We start from the raw sequence: 21,524 nt of genomic DNA on the forward strand, positions 1-21,524 counted from the left end.
TTGACAATTACATCCTAATAACTGGGGTTGTGGTTTTCAAGAGGTGGAGGAACCAATAATGGGGAATTCTAGGTCTTATTCTCACCAACAAGGAAGAACTGATTGCTGATGTAGAAAATAATGGGAACCTGGAAGGAGTGGGGTGAATGACTAGAATTTATGATAGAGAAGATGATAGCTGGGAATAGTCTGACAGACATTCTAGATTTAGGGTGAACAGATTTCAAAGGGTTCAGAGAAAGGGTAAGTAGGCCCCTATTGACTAAAATTCTCTAGGGAAAATCATCCTAGTACAAATGACTTCTCAAGAATGAAATTCTCAAGATACAAAGAAAAAGCAAACTTGATGAAGACTGGTAAGTATAGCTGTACAAAGTGGTGGGAGAAGGTGAAGAGAATCCACAGAGAACTTACTAACCAACTTAGATTTTAAAAAGGCAAGTACATAAATGAAGCAAGGAGGATGAATACATAAGCATGACATTTTCATGGAAGAAGAGTGTCTAGAGTGCTGAAGCTTAAAATGAACTGAGGCTTCTGAGAAAAGCTAAAGATAACCTTTTGTTTCATTTTTTAAGCTATATTGGGGAAAAGAGGCAGCATGCTGAGTGGATAGAGTTCAGAGCCAGGAAGCACTAGATTCAAATCTATGTGTCTTTGACACAAATTGATTACGTGACCCTGGATAAAATACTTAATCTCTCAATGCCTCAGGCAGCTAAGACTCTAAGCTGGAAAAAGGTACCCTCCATGCTGCTCACCACCATGCTGCTAACTCCAGCCTTGATTACCTTCCTCAGCCTCTTCTCCCTTCTGATTGAAGGGCTGGAGGATGGAGGACCAATCTCCTCCCAATGCCTTCCTTTCTAGAGGACAGAAATTGGACTCTCAGGTTGTTCCATCTGGCTTCTGCTGCCCTGCCTGGTTTCAGCTCCATGGAACAAGATGCCCCCTCACTGGGTACCCCCAAGTGAACCACCTCTCCCCTTACTCTGGTTTTCTGCCTCTTTTGTGTATTGTCTCCCCCTTTAGGATGTAAGCTCATTGAGGGAAGGGACTGTCTTTCTTTTTATTAATTATATACCTAGCACTTAGAACAGTGCCCAGCACAAATAAATGCTTGTTGGATTCGATTGGTCCTTGGTTTCCTCCTCCACCAAATGAAGAGTTTGGACAAGACGATTGTCAAAATGAAGTAGCAATGGGGTAGAATGGAAAGAATGCTTACTTTAGAGTCAAGGGACCTTCATCTGAATCCTAGCATGGTCACTTATTAATTGTATCATCTTGGGTAAGTGCTTTCCCCTCTCTGGCCCTCAATTTCTTCATCTTTAAAATGAGGAAGCTGGACTAAGCAAACGCTAAGGTCCCTTCCAACTCTGAATCTATGATCCTTTGACCTTAACAGTGGAAATAATTTCATGCTATCCATAAGGCATTCCATGCACCATTTTCTTTTTTTTTGTTGTTGTTATTGATGATGTTCATGAATTCATTTAGCATTAGGCAGATATTGTAGCATCCATGTTAAACTAGTCAGGATATAAAGACAGAAAAGCTACCCATTATCACAAGGCTATAAGTAAGGTGTTTTGTAAGACCTAAAATGATACAAAATTTTGAGTTGTTATAAGTGTACAACAGTACAAATGTTAATAACGAAAATCCCTGTCTCCAAGAATGTTGTGGAATATGATATGTATGCAAGTAAACATAGAATGGAATAGATAGGAGCAAAGGACAGATCCAGACAAAGTAATCAAAGAAAATTGTGCAGTATCCTGTGTCAGTTCTGGGTTAGGCCAGGAGACAGAGTCCCTTATGTCACTGACCCTGCAGTTGAGTTTCTTTTCAAATTCTAAATACAATGGCCAGGTGAGGAATGGGATGGCATAAGTTTATGAAGGCACTTAAAAATAACTAGGCAAAATACCTTCTGGGTCAGTTTCTCCTTTTGATTTATGTATGTGACAGGTTTGAAAGAACCTAGTTGTGACTAAAGAGCCACATTTAATATAAGTTTCCTTCCCTTTCAAGACGTTAGTTGTTGGTAATCTCCCTCAGCAACTTTAAACCACAGACTGGCCGCTAGGGCTCTTCTTGGAGTGGATAATGACTGAAGAACAGCACGTAGGTCTAGACCATTAAGTATACATGTATAGATTTTTTTCTTAAATGTTTAGTTCTAGCCCCAGGATTTGTGTAAATGCTGCAAATAGCCTTGCTAACTTCTAGTCTCTGTTAAGAAAAGGGATCCTCTTCATCTGAAAGGGCTTAATATACGTGGTTTTGCATATTCTAAAAGGAAAAGCTCACAACAATTCCACTTTCAGCAAATCCCTGCTTTGTCTCACCCAGTTGCTAATAATCCACATGGGAAGAGAGTGGGGCAGGGTCATTTTCAGGAAGGAAATTGATCGTTTTCCTTCCATGGATATACATTTCCATTTGGGCTTAAATTTCTGCTTTGGTCAAGCTCTGCTCTTTTGCCCCAGTAGAAAAACAAAGCCAAGGAAAATCCACATTCTCACATTTTGACAGGTCAACTTTGCATTAAAAAAAAAAAAAACCAGGAACCTCATTTAGGTTTTTGGAGAGGAACTCAAAGATGAGGCGGCATCTTTCAGCACCCGACTTCCTGAACCTGTCAACCAACAAAGGCGGACTTTAAGAATAAACTTCTGAGAGCTGCTAAGGCTCCGGAGTATTACCCTCCCTCTCTGTGGCCAGGTTACTTTGAGCACAACTAATTATCCAAAAAAATTCAAACAAAAGCCATACTTTTACTTCAGTTATTTTGTGGATCTTCTATTTTTAAAAAAGCATTTATAAATCAGACAACTGCGTTATTCATTTGTCTCTCCATTTAGCCTTTCTATGGAAAACTGTCACTCAAATTCTCCGAGGTGATCAGTGGGAATAGGAGGTGGGTACTCCTACGGGTAAAAGGCAGACACTTATTTTATTGTCCTTTCTCCTGCCTTAAGTCTGTCTTTTGGTCCACTGGGAACCAGAAAATAGAAGGTGATGAGTGAAGAGTAGAGGTGTTGCTTCATAGTGTGGTGGAAAGAATTTTAGATTTGGAATCAGGAGACTTGAGTTTGAATCTGGACTCTGCCAGCTTGATGTGTGATCTACAGCAAGCCACTTCGCATTTCTGTGCCTCAGTTTCCTCACGTGTAAAACGAGGGAACTGGACTAGATCATCTTTAAGGTCCCTTCCAACTACAGACCCTATGATTTCGATAATCATCTCCCACTTCCTGAGGTTTTCTTTTGCTGAGGGCTGCTCCCAATCTAAACAGATTCTTCCAGTTTAAAAAAAATCAGTGTATGGGTAAAGCTGAGGTATGGAAAAGAAACAAGAGATGGTGGCTGGCTAACACACATCTGAGTCCTGTCGACCATGGTTTCCTAGATGGGAGGAGACTGGGAAAAGTTACCCAAAGAGAAAGACTTTCTCTGATCAGTCTACCTCCTGGTAGGGCCCTATTCCTGGCACTCCTTACGGGCACTACTTCCCTGATCAGGAAGAGCATCTCCCTCCCCAGTTGCTTGTGCAAGGTTGGGTTGTACTGGGACTAGGCGATGCCCAGGGGACCGCAGTGAGTGGGGAAGGTGCTGAGGAAGCTCGCTGCCCCAGGAGTCCCAGAGGAAGTACGTGCAGAGGGTTAACTTTGGTGGGAGATGCTCACTGGAAGAGTGGGAGGCATGGGCAGAAGACTTTGGTTGGGGAAAGGTCACTGTATGGGGTGATGAAGTGGGAGATGACGGCCAGGGGAGCTGGGCCAGCTGAGTGTGATGCGAGGGGTGTGTGAGTGTGTGTGTGTGTGTGTGTGTGTGTGTGTGTGTGTGTGTGTGTGTGTGTGTAAATGTGTGTGCGTCCCACCGAAAGTAGTCTCCTCCTCTTCTGGCAACTTGAACCTATGACTGCAAAGCTCCCTTTACAACTATCAACAGGCTGCGAGTGCGTGTCTCCCTGTGTAGTGGAGGAGGGGGGGTGCAGAGAGGCGGGGGACACGCATTTTGAGGCAGAAGTCCCGGCGCGTTCCACCGGCTAGGAACCCAGGAGTGCTCTCCTTTCCCCCACCCTTGCTCGGGGTGAACTGCCGTAAGAAACTGGAGTGACTGGCTAGGAAGACACATCTCCGATTGAGTGCCTTTCTTCCCACCGGCCCGCCCTTTGGGTCTCGGGACTGGGGGAGTAGGCGTCCAGAGTTCTGCGAAGCGGATGGACTTGTGGGCAGGTTGAGGAGCCCCGTGGGGGTCCTTTGGCCACCCGGGAGGTCCCGAAGGTCAGCCGCAGTGAGGACGCGAGAGCGGATCCAACCTGTGCGGCTCGCCGGGGCGAAGGCGGGGAAAACTGGGCGGGGGGTCCTGCCGGAGAGAACTGGAAGCTCGCGACCATGGTCCCCAAATTGTGGTTGCTCGTGTTCCTCGGAGGTAGGTCACGCTGCGGGAGCGGAGGGGGCTAGGTGAGCTTGGAGGGGAAGGAGGAATGATCAGTGGAATTGGGGAGGGTGGAATAGAGCCCTCATCTCTCTTCCTTTGGGATGGGGTCGTGGGGAGCTTTTGCCAAAGCCTCTCTGGTGTACTGTCGCCTTTTTGGTTGCGGAGCAGGTGAAGCTGCCCCCTCGAAGGAGGCGCCCACTTCGTTCCACGCGCCCTCTCTGTTCTCTCTCCTTCTTCCTCAGTCCCTCAGCCCTGGAGACGCCGCTCAAGCTTCGGGCTAGGACTCAGTCCTCCCCCCAGAAGCCAGCCTCCGAGCTAACTCAGGCACCTGCCGGCTCACGTGCGCCCGGAGAGCCGCGGCAACTGAGCTGCCCGGCGGTCTGACTGCAGGAGTGGCCCCGGAGGGCCCTCGGGGAGGGACAGGCAGACAGAGCTACCGGGCAGCCTGGCCCTGCGCAGCCGGAGAGCTGAACCGCTCCCACACTCCCACCCCAAGCCAAGGAATGGGTCCCCAGATTTCGCGAATCCTTGCTTGGAGTTTGGGAGTATCCAGGGCCAAAGCGCTCTCCCTGGAGCCCAGAAGTCCGGAAGCTTGGGCTTGAGTGCGGGGTGAGTGGGAGACAGCCCCGGAGCTCCAGTGTGGAGATGGCCGGGAGGAAGCTGCCTTCGCGCCACTTGGCCCAGCCACATGCTACACCGGCAAATTCACAGTCATGCACACGCAACCTGTTAGTTTCCAGGTTCCTCCAGGGCTGGGGTGGGGTATGGTCTAGCCTGAGGATCCCGGGGTCTGGAACTCTGGTGCACTTCCCTTTCCCAACCTCGCCAGCGTTTCGCCAAATTCAGGTGTTTGGAACGGAGATACAACTTCGGGGATTCCGGTGATTCTCTCTCTTCTTTCTCTGTGTCTCTATGTCTCTGTCTCTGTGTCTCTGTCCCTGTCTCTGTCTGTCTTTCTCTCTCTCTCTCTCTCTCTCTCTCTCTCTCTCTCTCTCTCTCTCTCTCTCTCTCTCTGTGTGTGTGTGTGTGTGTGTGTAAAATTTTACTTGATTTTAAAAGGACCTATTGATAAACTTGATCAGTACAGACACTCCATAGTAGAATCCACAATGATCTGTCTCGCAGTCTCTCACAGTCTCTGTCTTTCTCTGTGTCTCTCCCCTCACTCCTCCTTCCTCTCCCTCTTCTGTCTCTCTCGGTCTCTGTCTTCTGGCTCTCGGGCTCTCTGTCTCTCTATCTCTGTCTCTGTTTCTGTCTCAGGAGATTATGAGATCTTTTTTGAGATCTCTGTCTCCCCGCCCCCGTCTGTCTCTGTCTCAGTCTCTCATATGAGATTAAATATGAACTGTTTAACTCCTCCACATTTTCTCTTCCAGTAGTATAGATAATGAGCCAGAAACTAGCTCTTCCTTCAGTGACATTTAAATCAACAATATTTCCACAATCGAATTTGAATGTGTTCTTTTTTAAAAAGAAAAATCTATTCTGTGTTGAAGTGGGGGAAATATGAAGGAAGGTAGGAGGATTGGGCAGTTTAGCGGTTTGAAGCCTTATAGGTACATCCATCAGAAAAGATCCATTCATCAAAAAAAGGCACTTTCGCTGTCAGGATCGGAGGTGAGAGTTCACAAAGAACTGCCCTGCATGCCCCTCCCCCCCCTTCACCTTTCAGTTCCTTCAACAAAAGTAGGGGAAAGGTTCACTCTTTGAGGCAGGAAAAAAGTAAGAAACAGAAAGTCTCTTCTATTTTGAGGGGGGTGGGGGGGGGAAGCGAAGAAAACCTAACATTGGGGAGGGGAGGGGTGCTAAAAGGGAGATGGGAAAAGCAGTCCAGGGTAGCAGCTGTTTCCAACACATAGGAGGGGGACAGTAATGAGAAATGGGGACACATTACTACTGGGAAACCTGCAGCTCCGGACACACAGATCTCGGGTATTGACTTTGGCAGTACTTGTACTCCTCCTGCCAATAAAATCATTGAAACTACAGCATCGAAGCTCCGACGTTTGGAGCCTTGCAGCTCTCTCTCTCTCTTTTCTCTCTTTGTGACCTTTTGCCACAACAAATCAAGCAGATTGAGCCAGAGAGAATCCAAGATTAATCGAATATGATGAGGGAGGACTGAGTAATGATATTAGCCGTGGCTATAGGAGTCTTCCTGTGTTAAAATTTAGAGACAGATGACCGTAAATGGTGAATATTTCCTGCCGCCGCCCCCCCCCCCACTTCGGGAGTCTTTGAAATTCATTGCTCTAAGCTGGGTACTATTTCCCACTTAACACTTAGAAAGTTATTTTCGCCAGAGATGATGAGGAGTCCTTTGCTTTATAAAAGGAAACAGAACACAGTTAATCCTTTTGATGGTTACATAATTTAGGCTCATAAGTAAAGGCATGTCTGAATTCTTTTTTCCCTTTAATTTCTGGAGAAACTGTACATTGCATTTTTTAAAATGAGTAAATTCAGATGGGCAGCACTTCAAAAATGAGCCAATTTGAAGGACTATAGTTCAGAAGAATCTTTCTGAAATCACTAGGTTGGATGAATTTTGTTATTCTTTTTCAAAAGGACCAGGAAATCAAAGAGGCAGTGTAGCCCCAAGAAAAACAGCATTGCTTAGGTAGTTTCTAATTTTGATGTTGATTTTTCCCATTTGTGCTAGATCACCCTTGTGTATGCAAACTCCATCATCATAAATGACATGTGCTAAGTTGTGGGGAAATGCACTTTAAAGCAAAGCCTTCTTCCAAACTTTGTTCTGCCAGATGCATCTTGTTCTAGTTCTGGATTCCAGCTTTGGTTTTCTCCATAGCAATTTCTGGCTTTTGAAAATCTCCTTACTCAACAATTCATGCTTGAGGGGAAAATGGAGAAACCACAATTTTTTTCATTTAAAAAAATCAGCCTCATTTTTATCTATATCCATATAGTTTGCAACATGGCAAAGTTATCATTATGGAAACAGTAAATAGAGTAAAATCACAGCTTTATATTATGAATTAGTTGTTGATTTTTGGCTGGATATTGAAACAAAGTATAAGACTAAGAAGAAAATGAATATAAACAAGCTCATATAATAGTAAATGTGCACCAGAATCAGATACTTTACTGATTATTGTTGTAAAATAGATTATTAGCCCACCCTTACCTACCTTTACATGAGGCTACTCCTTATGGCCAAATCACTGTGTCCAACTGCTGGGCTTATCTTCCGACCAAAATGATAGTCATCTAACTCAAAATAAGTATCTTCAGGAAAATATAGTTTCTTTGATTTTAAAACCATCTGGATCATAAATGAGTTAGAGCTACATATGAAAAAATATTTGTGTAATACATTGAAATTTAAATATGTTAATTAAAGCTTTAAGCAAAAGTGAACTCTGATAAAATTTCCAAGATTCAATAGTTTCATGCAAAAATAAGTTTGCAAAATTATGATCAGTGGCCCAAATCAAAGGAATGGAGCCATTAAAATGGCTCAAACTTGTATGGACTGACTATACTTGGATTAGGTAACTGACAATGTAGGGAAGGAATGGAACCTGAGGCTGGCAATAGCAAGCCAGCATATTCAGCCAAGAGTTGCAGAACAAGCTCTTCACAGAACCAAAAATGCCATAGGGCCATTTTTGTGTATAACCAACAGCCTCTGGGCTTTTTAAGATCTCTTCCCTAGGACTCTGAAATAGGAAACTGTCTGATATCCAGTTAATCAACTGCAAAAGTGGGGATGGGGAGTGAGGCGAGCCCATGTAGTGGAACTGAGCATCTTGTTATTGAAGGGAATATTAGAATAGTAGACCCTAGACCAGGGATGGGGAACCTGCAGCCTCGAGGCCATATGTGGCCCTCTAGGTCCTCAAGTGTGGCCCTTTGACTGAACCCAAACTCCACAGAGCTATCTTGTTTGGATTTTGGGTTGGATTGGATTTTGGATCTGATTGTAGCTTGGATTCAGTCAAAGGGCCACACTTGAGGACCTAGAGGGCCACTGAGGCCTCAAGGCTGCAGGTACCCCACCCCTGCCCTAGAGCTACAGTGATCATGTGTGTGTCAGAGATTATATAAGAATAGTGAGACAGAAGCATTCTCAAAGAGGAATAACTCTAGCCCCACACCTCTTGGAGCACCAATAATACAATACAGTAGACCCAGAAGATGGTGGCAGAAGGGTAGATTTTAATATTTTAATCTCGCATCAGGATTTTTCTTGGTGATTTAAGTATGAGATAATGGATGGAGAGCTTCCTACCTCATTGGTATCTATGCAGTTTTAAGGGAATTTAAGGAAGGATTCTAGTATCTTCTACAGTGGAGTAATGGTGGGACATGGACAAGAGTCACACAGGATGGGCAGGTAGGGAAGGAGTGTAATATGCATCATTGGAGAGATTATCCACATCAGTGAGATCTCAGATCCATTGATGTATTAGAGTTTGGAACAACCATATTAGGATGGATCCAAAGTTGGCCCACCTTCTTATTTTGTGTAGTCAGGGACTCTCTATGTCATCTTGGGCAAGCCACTTTCTTTCTGGGGACCTAAGTTTCCTCACCTGGAAAAACATGGGGATTTTTAAGGCTTCTTCCAGCTCTAAGATTCTATGATTCCAGAATTCTATAGACCACGTCACTTTATTTTTTGAAGTCTTAGTTTCTATGATTGTACTTCAACATTTCAAGGATCCGTGGTTTTTAATGTGTGTGAATATCCCTCAATATACTGACACAGATAAAAATTCCTGCTACTTATTCTTCAGTAGAGGGTGTTTTTGGTTGCTAAAGCTTAAAAAAAATCACCTGGTCACCAACTTTCCTGGTGGTGAACCTCATCACTTAGATGATGGGGCTAATACATTCCACCTACCAGGAGTGTTGTGAGGAAAAGATATTTGTAAAACATTAAGTAATCTGTGAGCTACTTGAATTATTATTATTTAGAAGAGAGCTTCTTAGAAAATAAATGATGAAAGAATGAAAATTTCTTTTTGCTCAGGGGTCTTCTAATGGCTTAAGAAGGTGCAGGCTATCATGGAACCAAGTTAATGACCCATTTGACCTAATTTCTTTTTCTTACAGTTGTATCTCTTAAAGACTATAGTTGTCTTAATTTACTTTGATCCACCTCAGAGATAAGAATTGTGCTCTTCCTCCCCTGAACATCCTAGCCTTCTCTTTATACCATTTTGTGGCTCAGAACTATGTGAATCCTTTTCTCCTTTCATGTATGTAGGTATTACCGCTGATTCTCACTTTGAGTTTTCCAAAGAATGTCAATAGTTTTCCTTGTTAATATCTTTACTCTTTCTCCATCCCTTGTGACCAGGCCAGAGTCCAATGTCCAGGGCCATTGAACAGGGGAAAACTAACCAACTCAGATAAGAAGAGATCATAACTTTGATCTCAAGAGCAAGCCGCTCTAATCAAGAGAACCAACAGTCCCAGAGAAAGAACATATTGCAGCGTGGAAGTTCTTTTGAAATTGTAAATGAACTCTATTCTTCCTTTTACTGTCTACTCACCTTATCATTAAAGTCAGATTTAGTGATTGTTTTGAAACTTTTCCTATTTGTCCTTAGAGTCTTCCTTGTTGTTGTTGTTCAACTTGTCGTGTTCAACTCTTCATGACCCTATTTGGGGTTTTCTTGGCAAGGCTACCAGAGTGGTTTGTCATTTCCGTCTCCATTACCATTTCGTTTTCCAATATTCTCCCTTGCTGGCCCCTTACCTGACTGCACAGTCTCCTTTTGTTTTGTTTAGCTAGCACAACAAAAGACTTGTGACTCAGAAAGGAATCTCTCATGGGCTAAAGAGTGCCTCTGATTGATTGCTCAGTAAGCACATGCAAATAAAATGCCTATAGCCACTTTTTGGGTTCTGAGTGTTGTAGACAAAACAGTAAGCACCAGCTCACACTCACCTTTCTCTTCTCTATCTCTTGTACCACCTACAACACACTGAACCATCTCCAGTCATCTTGACTCTTGTCTAATGACTCTGGAGGAGAGAATAAGGCTGATGACTTTGCACAGATCTGCCTCACTTAAATCCAATATGCTCAGAAGTCAAGACATCACCCTGGGGATGTCATTGGTCCTCTTTAAGAACAAAGAATATACAACAACAAATGATAACAAATATCAGGGTCCCTAGCAATGCTGCTTATAAAGTTTTGGCTCTCAGGATCCGAAGAGTACAATTTTTCTGTTTTTACAATTGTGCTTTAATTATTTAGATAGCTGAAAAGAAAAAGTCTTGCCTGTGGTGTGCATCATTTGTCACAATTTTTGGTCACCTCCCTCAGAGATATGTTGGAACCAGCTTGTATCAACTTGCAAAAGTGTACATTCACACTGGAAATTGGCAAAGCTACAAATTGGGGCTTAATTTATCAGGTTTTTTTGATTGTCTAGACTCAAGAAAATGATGAAGAAAATGTTAATAATTCAGATTAAATTTTAAAATGTGTCATGTGAACATTTTTCTTTTTTGGAGAGCCAGTTGTAAAACATTTACTCCACAAGACTGCCCTTCTCTCCTTTCTTTCCATAGTTCCACCTCCTAAGTCAGCTTCAGTAAGTCACAACCCTTCACTGTGTCTGCTAACTCCTTTTACTCGTGGAAGCAGTGTAGCAAACTTGGAGAGGCAGTGTGATGTAATGGATATAGCACTAAGCTTGGAGTCAGGCAGTTCAAATCCTGGGTTCAAATCCTATTTCAGATACTTATTAGCTGCGTGACCCTTGGCAACTCACATTAAACTCTACGGGCCTTGGTTTCCTCCTCTGTAAAATGAGGGAGTTGGACATGATGACCTCTAAGGTCCCTTCCAGCTTGAAATTTAGGATCTTATGACCTCTCATAAGGGGTAGGTGGTGCAGTGGATAGAGTATTGGGCCTGGAGTCAGAAGACTCCTCTTCCTGAGTTCAAATCCAGCCTCAGACGCTAACTAGCTCTGTGACCCAGGGCAAATCACTTAGCCCTGTTTGCCACAGTTTTCTGATCTGTAAAATGAGCTGCAGAAGGAAATGCCAAACCTACTCCAGTATCTTTGCCAAAAAAACCCAAATGGGATTACAAGGAGTTGTACACGACTGAAAATGACCGAACCACAGACTTACAACAACAATGATGATAATTCGCATTTCTGTAGCGCTTCAAGTATTGCAAAGTGCTTTCTTTACAACAACCAGACCGTAGTATTACCCCCATTTTAGAGATTAGGAAAATGGGGCTTTGAGAGGTTATAAGACTTGCCCAGGATCACATAACTAGTAAGAATCGGAGGCAGAATTTGATCCTAGGTCTCCTGACTCCACATCCGTCTGTTACATCACACTACTTATGTGCAGAGAATTCTTCCTGCCTTTCAGGGGATACTTAGAAACTTGCCATCCTTTCCTGATATGATGATGTATAGTTAAGTCTGTCAGTGACAGTCGTATTGAGTGACTGACAGCACTCTGGATCATCTCTCTTCACTGAGTTTTATCTCCCTCCTGAATTTACATGGAGGCAAAATAGAATTAATTGGGACACCACTAATTTAGAGTTTGTGAACATGCCGTACTGAAGTATGCCTTTGTGCTATGAAGAGCTCCCTTTTTGAGCAAATTTCTAGTCTGATAAGAGATGCATGCATCTACTTAACAGCCAAACTCAGTGGCGGTGATTCCTAGTACCACTTTAGCAAGAGCATTGGCTTTCATGCAAGGAACATGCTAATTACAAATACAGAAAATTATAATTGCAAATGATGCTTATACATTAATTAAAGCATTTACCAGATTCTCTAAGAGAGAGAGAGAGTCTTAGTTCTCTTCTGCCTGTTCCTCTCTCCAGATTGAATGCATGTTAGTTAAAAGTAATAAAGTTGCAGTTCTCTGAAGATGATTTTGAGTAATTTTATTTTGCTTCTGGGTCACTCCTCTACTGAAAACCTCCATTGGCTCCTTACTGCCTCCTAAATGAAAGTGAAATTTCAAATCCTGGTATTCAGGTCCCTCCACACATTCGGAGGGTAGAATGGAATTCGATTTCACCTCCTGACTTTACTCCCCCCGGGTTAGGACTAATTTTGAAAGGTTTTTTTTTTCTTCTGTTTTTGGCATAGTCTATGATAGCATGTTAGGCTTGGCATCTAGAACACTTGGGGTCAAATCCTATCTCTGAGTAGTTGTGTGGCCCTGGGTGATTTATCCAACCTCTCCACCCCTCAGAGAGGTTCTTCACCTGTAAAAATGGGGATTAAGAATAGCACTTACTTCACAAGGTAGTTGTGAAGATCAACTGATATAATGTACATAAAGTATTGTGCCAACCTTAAAGTGCTTGGTAAATGTGATTTATCATCATCATCATTAATTTTTTGGATCAGACCTAATTTCATTGCCAAGGAACTCCCTGGAAGGAAACTCTACCAATGTATATGTACACTTACTCCACTAGGACACCGAGAGGTTAAGGGACTTGCCCAGGATCTCACAACCAGTATGTGTCAGAACCAGAATTTTCACCCAGGACATCCCAACATCTCAACACCAAGGTTAGATGTCTTCTTACTTCACTTGCTGCCTAACAACTACTTCTTCTTCTTCTTCTTCTTCTTCTTCTTCCTCTTCTTCTTCTTCTTCTTCTTCTGCTTCTTCTTCTGCTTCTTCTCCTCCTCCTCCTCCTCCTCTCCTTTTCTTCTTTTTCCCTCCTCCTCTTCTTCTTTTCTTTTTCTTCTTCTTCTTCCTCCTCTTCCTCCTTCTCCTCCCCTTCCATTTCTTCTTCTTCTTCCTAATTCTTCTTCTTTTTCTTGTTCTTGTTCTTCTTCTTGTTCTTTTCCTCCTCCTCTTTCTTCTCCTTCTCCTCCTCCTTCTTCTCCTCCTCCTCCTTCTTCTCTTTCTCCTCCTCCTCCTCCTCCTCCTCCTACATCACACCAAAATGAGCAGCAACATAATCATTATTATTTTTAGCCCAAGGAAAATATCCAGTGCAGCCAACAAGAGTGTGTAGTTCGTGGAAATGACATGATGGCTCCTGGTGCTCTGATGAATCTTCATAGAAAGTTGAAGTGACATGGAATTATCTGTGATTTCAGGGGATACTTTAAATTGGCCCACCTGGAAAAAAGCAGATTAAAATTCAAGTAGCCACAGAAATGTGTAGAGAAACCAAAGCCAAAAGCCAAAGGGAGGCCTGTTATTAACTTGCATGTCAGGTTTAATTTCAGTATCTGTCAGCTGCATTTAAGGGGGGCGGAATGCCTCACAATGTGGGGAAGCCTGACAACCTTAATAGTAGTCTTCAGTTTCAGCCTCTGCAGAAACCACGCCTAACGACCCAAACACATGTTAAAACAACTCTAATTGTAGATTTCAAAAGAGCAAGTAACCTTTTACTGTGGTCATTCATAATCCTAAATTAAATATATACATGTCCTTGCATCTTTATTTAGATGCACATCTGGAAAGAGTAGTGTTGGGTGTGAGCTGTTCTTTTTTTCTTCATAGAAATTTATATTGGGATTTGAGAAGGATAGGCTGATTTTAAAATTCTACAGAAATGTCATAGCACATCTATGCCCAGGCTGAGCTGGCTAGCTTAAGTGCTTCGAGGCCGGTGACCTTGAGACCAAACTGCTTTTCTTCAGGGCCAGTTAGCATCAATCAGAGCACAATTCTTTTTTTCTTTTTCACCGAGGTATACCTGACTGGAGATTGGGAAAAAGAGGAATTTGGGATGGGGGAAGGGCCCTATTTGGAATAGGAGGCCTTGGGTGCAATTGTTGGCTTTGCTATTTACTATCACTCTGTGTCACTCTATAAAAGTCACTTAACCTCTTGTTGCCCAAGGCAATTCTTGAGTCTAAGTCTATAAATTACAGAAAAGTTGTTGTTCTGCATTGGTAGAGGGAGTTTCCTCACTTGGAGATACTTAAACCAGTGGAATTATGGGTCACAACCAAAAAAAAAGTGAAGAATACTATGATAGGTACTGAGGGAGGTAGATTTTAAAAAGACATGGAACCTGTCCTCAAGGAGCTTGCCATCTAGTGGGGGAGGGAGGGAATTCACTCAATTCAACGGAAATGTATTAAACACCTCCGATGTATAGTGAAAAGTGCTAAAGATAGACATCATATCTAGTAAAGGGATGAAACATTTACATAAATAACTATAATAAAAAATAATATGTGGTAAGAATATTAGACAGATGGAAAGCAAAGTGCTATATTAGGACAAAGAATGGAAAGATCCTTACTGACTTGGGGGATGAGGGAAAGCTTCATGCCGTAGATAACATTTGAATTGATCTTTAAAGAATGGGTAGGAATCTACCCAGTGAAAAGGGGACACAACTACATTAGAAAGATACAGAGCTCAGGGCTACATAGAATTCAAAGGGGAAGTCTTTCTCCACAGAGAGGTTTAGGGAAGGCTCATTATGGTGGTGGCATTTAACTTGGGCTCTGAAGAATATGTAGGTTTCAAAGACAGAAAGTAAGGATGGTATTCCAAAAATAGAGAATCACATAAACAAAGACATAGAGTTAGGAAGGTATTGGAAATATTTGGGATAGGATAGAACCAGACTGGCTCTAGAGGCCCTTAAAAATAACTAAAATCATATATCCCACTGATATTAGGGCGGTAAGCTCTCTCTTGAGCACCAGATTATCTATATCTATCATCTATCTATCTATCTATCTATCTATCTATCTATCTATCTATCTATCTATCTATCTATCCGTCTGTCTGTCTGTCTGTCTGTCTGTCTGTCTGTCTATCTATCTATCTGTCTGTCTGTCTGTCTTTCTGTCTGTGTATTGATATCTATGTAGCTATAGATACCTCCCAGTGCCCATGGGATGCCTCCACCTGTCTGTGCCACTAGTACCTCAAACTCTGCATTCTAAATGACCCAAATCTAACCAATTGCTTTTCCCCTTGAATCTATTTCTCCTTCTGACTTTAGTATTTCTATCTGTGACACCATTTACTCAGTCACTCAATCTCCCGTTTTCCCAACATTAGTAATATTTGACTCTTGCCTCTCCCTCATCTCTTCTATCCATTTAGTTTAGAACATGTCAGTTCCATATCTGCCGTATTCAACCCCACCTCTCTTCCTACCACTGCTAAGCTAATACACTTCCTCATTACCTTCCAGTCAAGTCAAATCAACATCTGTTTGCCTCTGTTTCTTCATCTGAAAAGTGAAGATAATAATAGCCCGGGGTTGTTGTGAGGATGAAATGGAACAATATTTGTGAAGTGTAAATTTTGTGTAGTGCCTGGCATATAGCAAGCTCTCTATAAATATCACCTGTTATTATTATTGTTATTATCATGACTGCTTAAAAATGTTCAGTAGCTTCCCATGTTGCTATCAAGGAAAGTCCTAATTCCTTTGGCATTAAAGGTCTTTGACAATCTGGTGCTTGTTACCTTTACAGCTTTATCTTGTGCTTTCACTCTGTGCTTTAGACCAACTGAACTACTCTGCACCATGAATTTGCTTTGTATACTTTTTGCCTTTTTTCTTGAAACAGATTACCCTTCTTCCTCATCTTTGCCCGTTTAACTTCTCTCCATCCTTTTAAGCTCACAGCAGATGCTTCCACCTCCATGAGCCTTCCCTAAACCTCTTTGTGGGGAAAGACCTTCCCCCTTGAATTCTACTTAGCACTGTGCCTTGTATCTTTCTAACGTACTCTCCTAGGAAATTGTGTACTATAGTTATTTGTTATGTCTTTCTCTAATTCGATTAGAAACTTCATAGGAGCAAGAACCATGCATTATTGAAGCTTTGTATATCCTTCAGTGCCTGGTTCTGACTTACTTGGGGAGAATGTAATCCACCTTAGTTTACACATAGTAGGTGCTTAATAAATGTTGGGTAAACAGACAAAACATCATTTTTCTTAGGACAAAATGCCATTATCCTCATACATGTAATGCATGCAAAAGGTAAATGTGATCCGTTATGTAGACTGGTGGTAGTGATTCCCACTTCAGCAATTCTTGGAACTAACATTTGATCTAGGGTTTTCTCTAAATATTTCTTATTGGAATAGTATTAGTACTTTCCTTTTATCATTATTCCTAGTTATTCCATAGCAACAGGATTGTTGTTGCTGGTGGGTTTCTTTTGTTTTCTTTTGTTTTAATAGATATTTTATTTCTTTCCATGTTTTCTTATGGGTTGATAACTTTGCATTTAGGAAGGAAGGAAACTACTACTTATTAAATGCCTACTGTGTGCCAAGCACTGTGACAAGAGCTTTGCAAATATTATCTCATTTGATTCTCGTAACAACCCCACCAAGTAGGTGTTATTATTGTCCCCATTTTACTATTAAGCAAGCAGAGATTAAGTGACTTGCCCAGGATCACACAACTAATAAGTGTTTGAGACCGCATTTGAACTCATGGCTTTCCTGACTCCAGGCCCAGCACTCTATCCAATGTGCAATCTAGCTGCCCCTAAAGAAAGTTTCTTTTAATCATATGCGGTTACATTAGGTCCTTTTAAAAATAAATATTTCAACTGCTTTGAAAAGATGATACTCCAAAGAAATGGTCACCGTGCAGTGAAATAGTTCCTTTCCTTCCTTCTCTTTTTCCTTCTTCTTTCCTTTCCTTCTTTTCTTCCTTTCTTGCTCCCTCCCTTCTTTCCTTCCTTCCTGTCTTATCCATAATATACGGCAGTGCTTCAGGGCTCTTTCCTGGGCCCTCTTCTATGTTTGTCTCTATATGGTCTTTCTTGGTTACCCCAATAATTTCTGTGGATTAAATGATCATATTCCTAGACTTCCATATTTACATATCTAGCCCTCATCTCTCTCCTGAACTCTAGTCTTACATCCCTAAGAACTCATTCTCTTTCCTCTTAAAGCCAACCCAATTTTTAACTTTCCTTTTTCTGTAAATGCCTCTACCATTTGTCTGCTCATCTAGGAGTCATGCTTCACTCTCATTCACCCCCCACCCCATATCCAACTGCCAAATCTTACTGATTATACCTCTACATCTCCCACGTCCATCATTCTCTTTGCACTCACATAACAACCACTACAGTTCAAACCCTTCTCACCTCTCACCTGGCATATTGAAATAGCCTCCCACCTGGTCTCCTTGAATCTAGTGTTTCCCCTCTCCAATCCAACCTCTGCGCAATTGCCAAATTGACGTTGTGAAAGCACAGGCCTGCCTGTGTTGCCCTACTGCTCAACCTTTCTTTCCAGGCTAATCACACGTCACTCCCCTTTACACTTGTGTTTTTTGCCAGAATGGTTCCTTATACACAGCAGTACGCAGGTAAATGTTTACTAACTGACTCCAGAAAAAAATATACACAACACATTCTAAAGTATAATATGCATGATTAATATTTTCTCTATCACTTTCTTGAGTCTGGGGTTCAACAAAACAACAAAACTTTGACTTGTAGTGTTTGCTGTTTCCTGAGGTATTTCCTGAGGCTCACATTGAAAAATTAACAAATGGCTCTTGTGAACCAGTTGGAGCTGGCCTCAGTGCATCGCTGCCTATACACAATATCCATGAGGCCTTTGCCCAGGCTGTCTGTCCCCCATGCTTAGAATGCTTTCCCTCTTTCCCTCTGTCTCTTGAAACCTGTAGCTAACTCTCTTCATGGCTCAAACTCAATGCTACTTCCTTCAAATTGACTTTCCCGTTTCACACAGTGGTTAGTAGCAACACCACTAAATCACTTACTTGTTTTTGTATGCATCTTGTTTCAACTTCTCTGTGAACGTGGTATATCCACTGACTAAAACATAAGCCTTTTGAGGGCAGGGACTATTTCACATTTAGATTTGTGTCCCTAGTGTCTAGCACAGTGCTTAATCATTGCTTATTGATCGATTAAACATTTACGCTTACTATTTTATGTGGTTGTTGTGAAGAAAAGAAGGAAACTTTCAGCCTTATAGAAATGTGACCCACTGAGGCAGAACGGATGGCTCCCATGTGACTTTCAGTGTTGCTCAGTATTCTGGAGACTCTTATTGAACTCAGGTCCCCAACACCTGCAGTTTGTATGTAGCTTGTTCCCAGGCTCCATTTGGGATCTTGCTCAGGGCTGTCATGTTCTTGGCCTGTGTGATCTGACCTAAATATGTCATGTTCTGTTTTATTGCCAACCACGTAGATAAATGACAAAAGTTCCAAAGTTGGGCTAAATCCATTATGGGAATGACTCAATCTTCTTTTCAGAGTACTGATGGTTAAACACCTTCTTCCTCATTGCAGAAAGGTGAAAGACTACAGACTCTGTCAGACATGATCAATATGTTGTTTTGCTTAAGTAGTTCTTTGTTATTGGGATGGAAAGTACTGGGGAGGGATGGGGGATTGGCTTCTGTTGACCTGTATTTAGTGAAACATCCTCCCAGAGATCTAGAAGACATTGGAAAGACACCAATTATACCAGATCATCCCCGAGCTCCAGACTTTTGTCAAAGGATCATAGATTTAGAACTGGAAAGTGCCTTAGAGATCATCTAGTCCAATCCCCTCATTTTACAGATGAAGAAACTGAGGCTAAGAGAAGGGAAGAGACTTGCCCACAGGTAATAAGCATCAGAGGCAGAATTTGAACCCGTGTCCTCTGACTCCAGAACCAACATGTGTTCCACTATACCATATCATTTCCTAAAGTAAAGAAGAAATTAGGGAGCAAGGTAGAAATGGTTTGTTTCTATTTCTTCTTATCTATTGGGTTCTTTAGTCCAATATCAGTAAGAATTTCCAGTTTCTATTTGCTTAATATATGTATATTTTCCTATCTCTTTCTCTCTCTAACTCCCTCTTTATGTCTCTCTCTCTCTCTATATATATATATATATACTTTAGTCTGTATCAGTTCAATGAAGTGTTCCCATTTTTTTTTTGAAATTCTCCATTTCTTACAGCACAATAATATGCCATTATAATCACATGTTTGGGTCATAATCTGACAATAACCAGTTCCCGGTAATAATGTGATGACCTTCAAACGGGTCAGCCAATCTGTGACATAAAGTTGGAAGAGAGAGGGAAGCACCAGACTATACAGGCTCTTGAAAGGTAGGCTGTGGATTTTGAACTTAGTGGGAAAGAGGGACCCACTGAAGATTTTTGAACAGTCAAATGTCTGAAGAGACAGCTCATATGGCACAGATGATAGAGAGCTGGCCTTGCAGCTTGGGAGACCTGAGTTCAAGCCTCACCTTTGACACTTACTGGCTCTGAGACCTGTACAAGTCAGTTAATTTCTCCATGTTCTAGGCAACCCTCTAAGACTTTCAGTCACCTGACTGCACGGTAGAAGGAGCTTTCTCATTGAGAAGCTCCCTGTGCCAATAAAATCACAGGTCTCATCTCTATCCCAAAGTGACATCACCAGATCTGTACACATTTGAGGAAAACTCTTTAGCTCTCTGTTAACTTAAGCTGGCATTGTTATTTTTATCAACAAATATATTTGTGTTTTTTTCCTGTAGTTTCTCATTAAATTGAAATATTCTCAAGGAAGAGGATCAGAAGGCAAGAATTATGCCTTTGTATTGCTAATATCCAGGGGGCACAAGCTGTGGGGTTACCTGAGCACAAAGGCATACCAAACACTAGAGAAGACATGCAATCCCAGCTTATTTACTTAACATTTGAAGAGTCAATATATTTTCGAGTACCTGGCCTAGAACTCTTTTTTTTTTACTTTTTTTTTCTGGCCTAGAACTCTTAAGCCAGTACTTGAGCTTTAGAATTTTATTTGCATGGTATTTTTAAAAATAGTCCTTTGAATTTATAATTTTCTTTCCTCTTTTAAAAAAAAACTCAGGCCATGTTAATTTTCTAGAATGTAAGATAATGCTATAATTAAATGTTACCCAGCTCTTAAAATAAAATTTGGCAACTATTTTAAAAATGGCTTTTAAAAAAGCTGATGTAGGCTTTCACCACAAAATTATACACTGGGGAAATGCCATATTTTGAATGTATTAAGGAGACCACAGACTTAATCTCAATATGAATATAAGGAAAATGAATTTGCTACCTTACAATAATTGTCTTGCACATTAATTCTGGATCTTCTTTATTGACTAAGCCAGAACACAATCTATCAGACTTTAATGAAAGACTGGTATAACCTTAGTACATTGTCCTGTCTCTAACAGTGCTTATTTGTCTTTGTGTATTTGCCAATAGGTTTTGTTTTTGGGATTTTTTTGAGGGCCTATTTCCTCCTTAGGAAAAAAAAGAGAAAAGGTTTGGTAAGTTCGTCACTTTTAACCTTCATTCACAAAAGATTTTTCTATTAGTGAAAATGAAAATCTATCCAATGGGGAAGATAGAACCAAGCCTATTAGCTTCTTCATCTTTGTAATGATATGGTAGGGCCCGTGAAAGGACATCATTTCCATCATAATTTCCATTATATTCATCATGCATAGTGAGGAGCCAGATATAGAGAAGGTCATATGGCTTGGCTAGAAGATCCTAATAACAGGGATCAAGCGAGCCTCCCTGTAAGAGATGAGGTGGGGGGGGGAGAGAGGGAAGGAAGGAAGGAAGGAAGGAAGGAAGGAAGGAAGGAAGGAAGAAAGAAAGAAGAAAGAAAGAAAGAAAGAAAGAAAGAAAGAAAGAAAGAAAGAAAGAAAGAAAGAAAGAAAGAAAGAAAGAAAGAAAGAAAGAAAGAAAGAAAGGAAAGGAAGAAGGAAGGAAAGGAAGAAAGGAAAAGAAAGAAAAAGAAAGAAAGAATCCATCCTTGATGGTTTACATTGTTATTGTTCTTGGGCTTACAGCTGGATCAAATAACCTCTTAATATACCTTAGCTATGTATTCAAGACCTATCATCTTTCTAGTTTTACCTCCTGCCATTCCTGGACTACCTGCCATCTCCCACGTTTGCCTTGTGGTTTGGGGTTTTTTGTTTGTTTGTTTCTGTCTCTTCAGTAACAATGTTCCCTGTGCCTGGAAATCCTTCTTCCTCATCTTTGCCCGTTCAGTTACTACTACCTGACCTCTACAGCCCAGCTTACTTGTAACCTCCTCAAGGAATCCTTCCTTGGCA

General features: G+C 41.6%; 1 protein-coding gene across 1 annotated transcript in view; it reads left to right on the forward strand.

The window, feature by feature from the left end:
• Positions 1–3,960: 3,960 nt before the first annotated feature.
• Positions 3,961–21,524, forward strand: part of APCDD1L (APC down-regulated 1 like) — a 50,002-nt gene continuing 32,438 nt past the window's right edge. Inside the window, exon 1 of the mRNA XM_036751822.1 lies at positions 3,961–4,443. Coding sequence (XP_036607717.1) covers positions 4,407–4,443 — 37 coding nt within the window. The 5' untranslated portion in view covers positions 3,961–4,406. The remainder of the gene's footprint in view (positions 4,444–21,524) is intronic.

Source organism: Trichosurus vulpecula, chromosome 3 (assembly GCF_011100635.1).
Source record: "Trichosurus vulpecula isolate mTriVul1 chromosome 3, mTriVul1.pri, whole genome shotgun sequence".
NCBI classification, from domain to species: Eukaryota; Metazoa; Chordata; class Mammalia; order Diprotodontia; family Phalangeridae; genus Trichosurus; species Trichosurus vulpecula.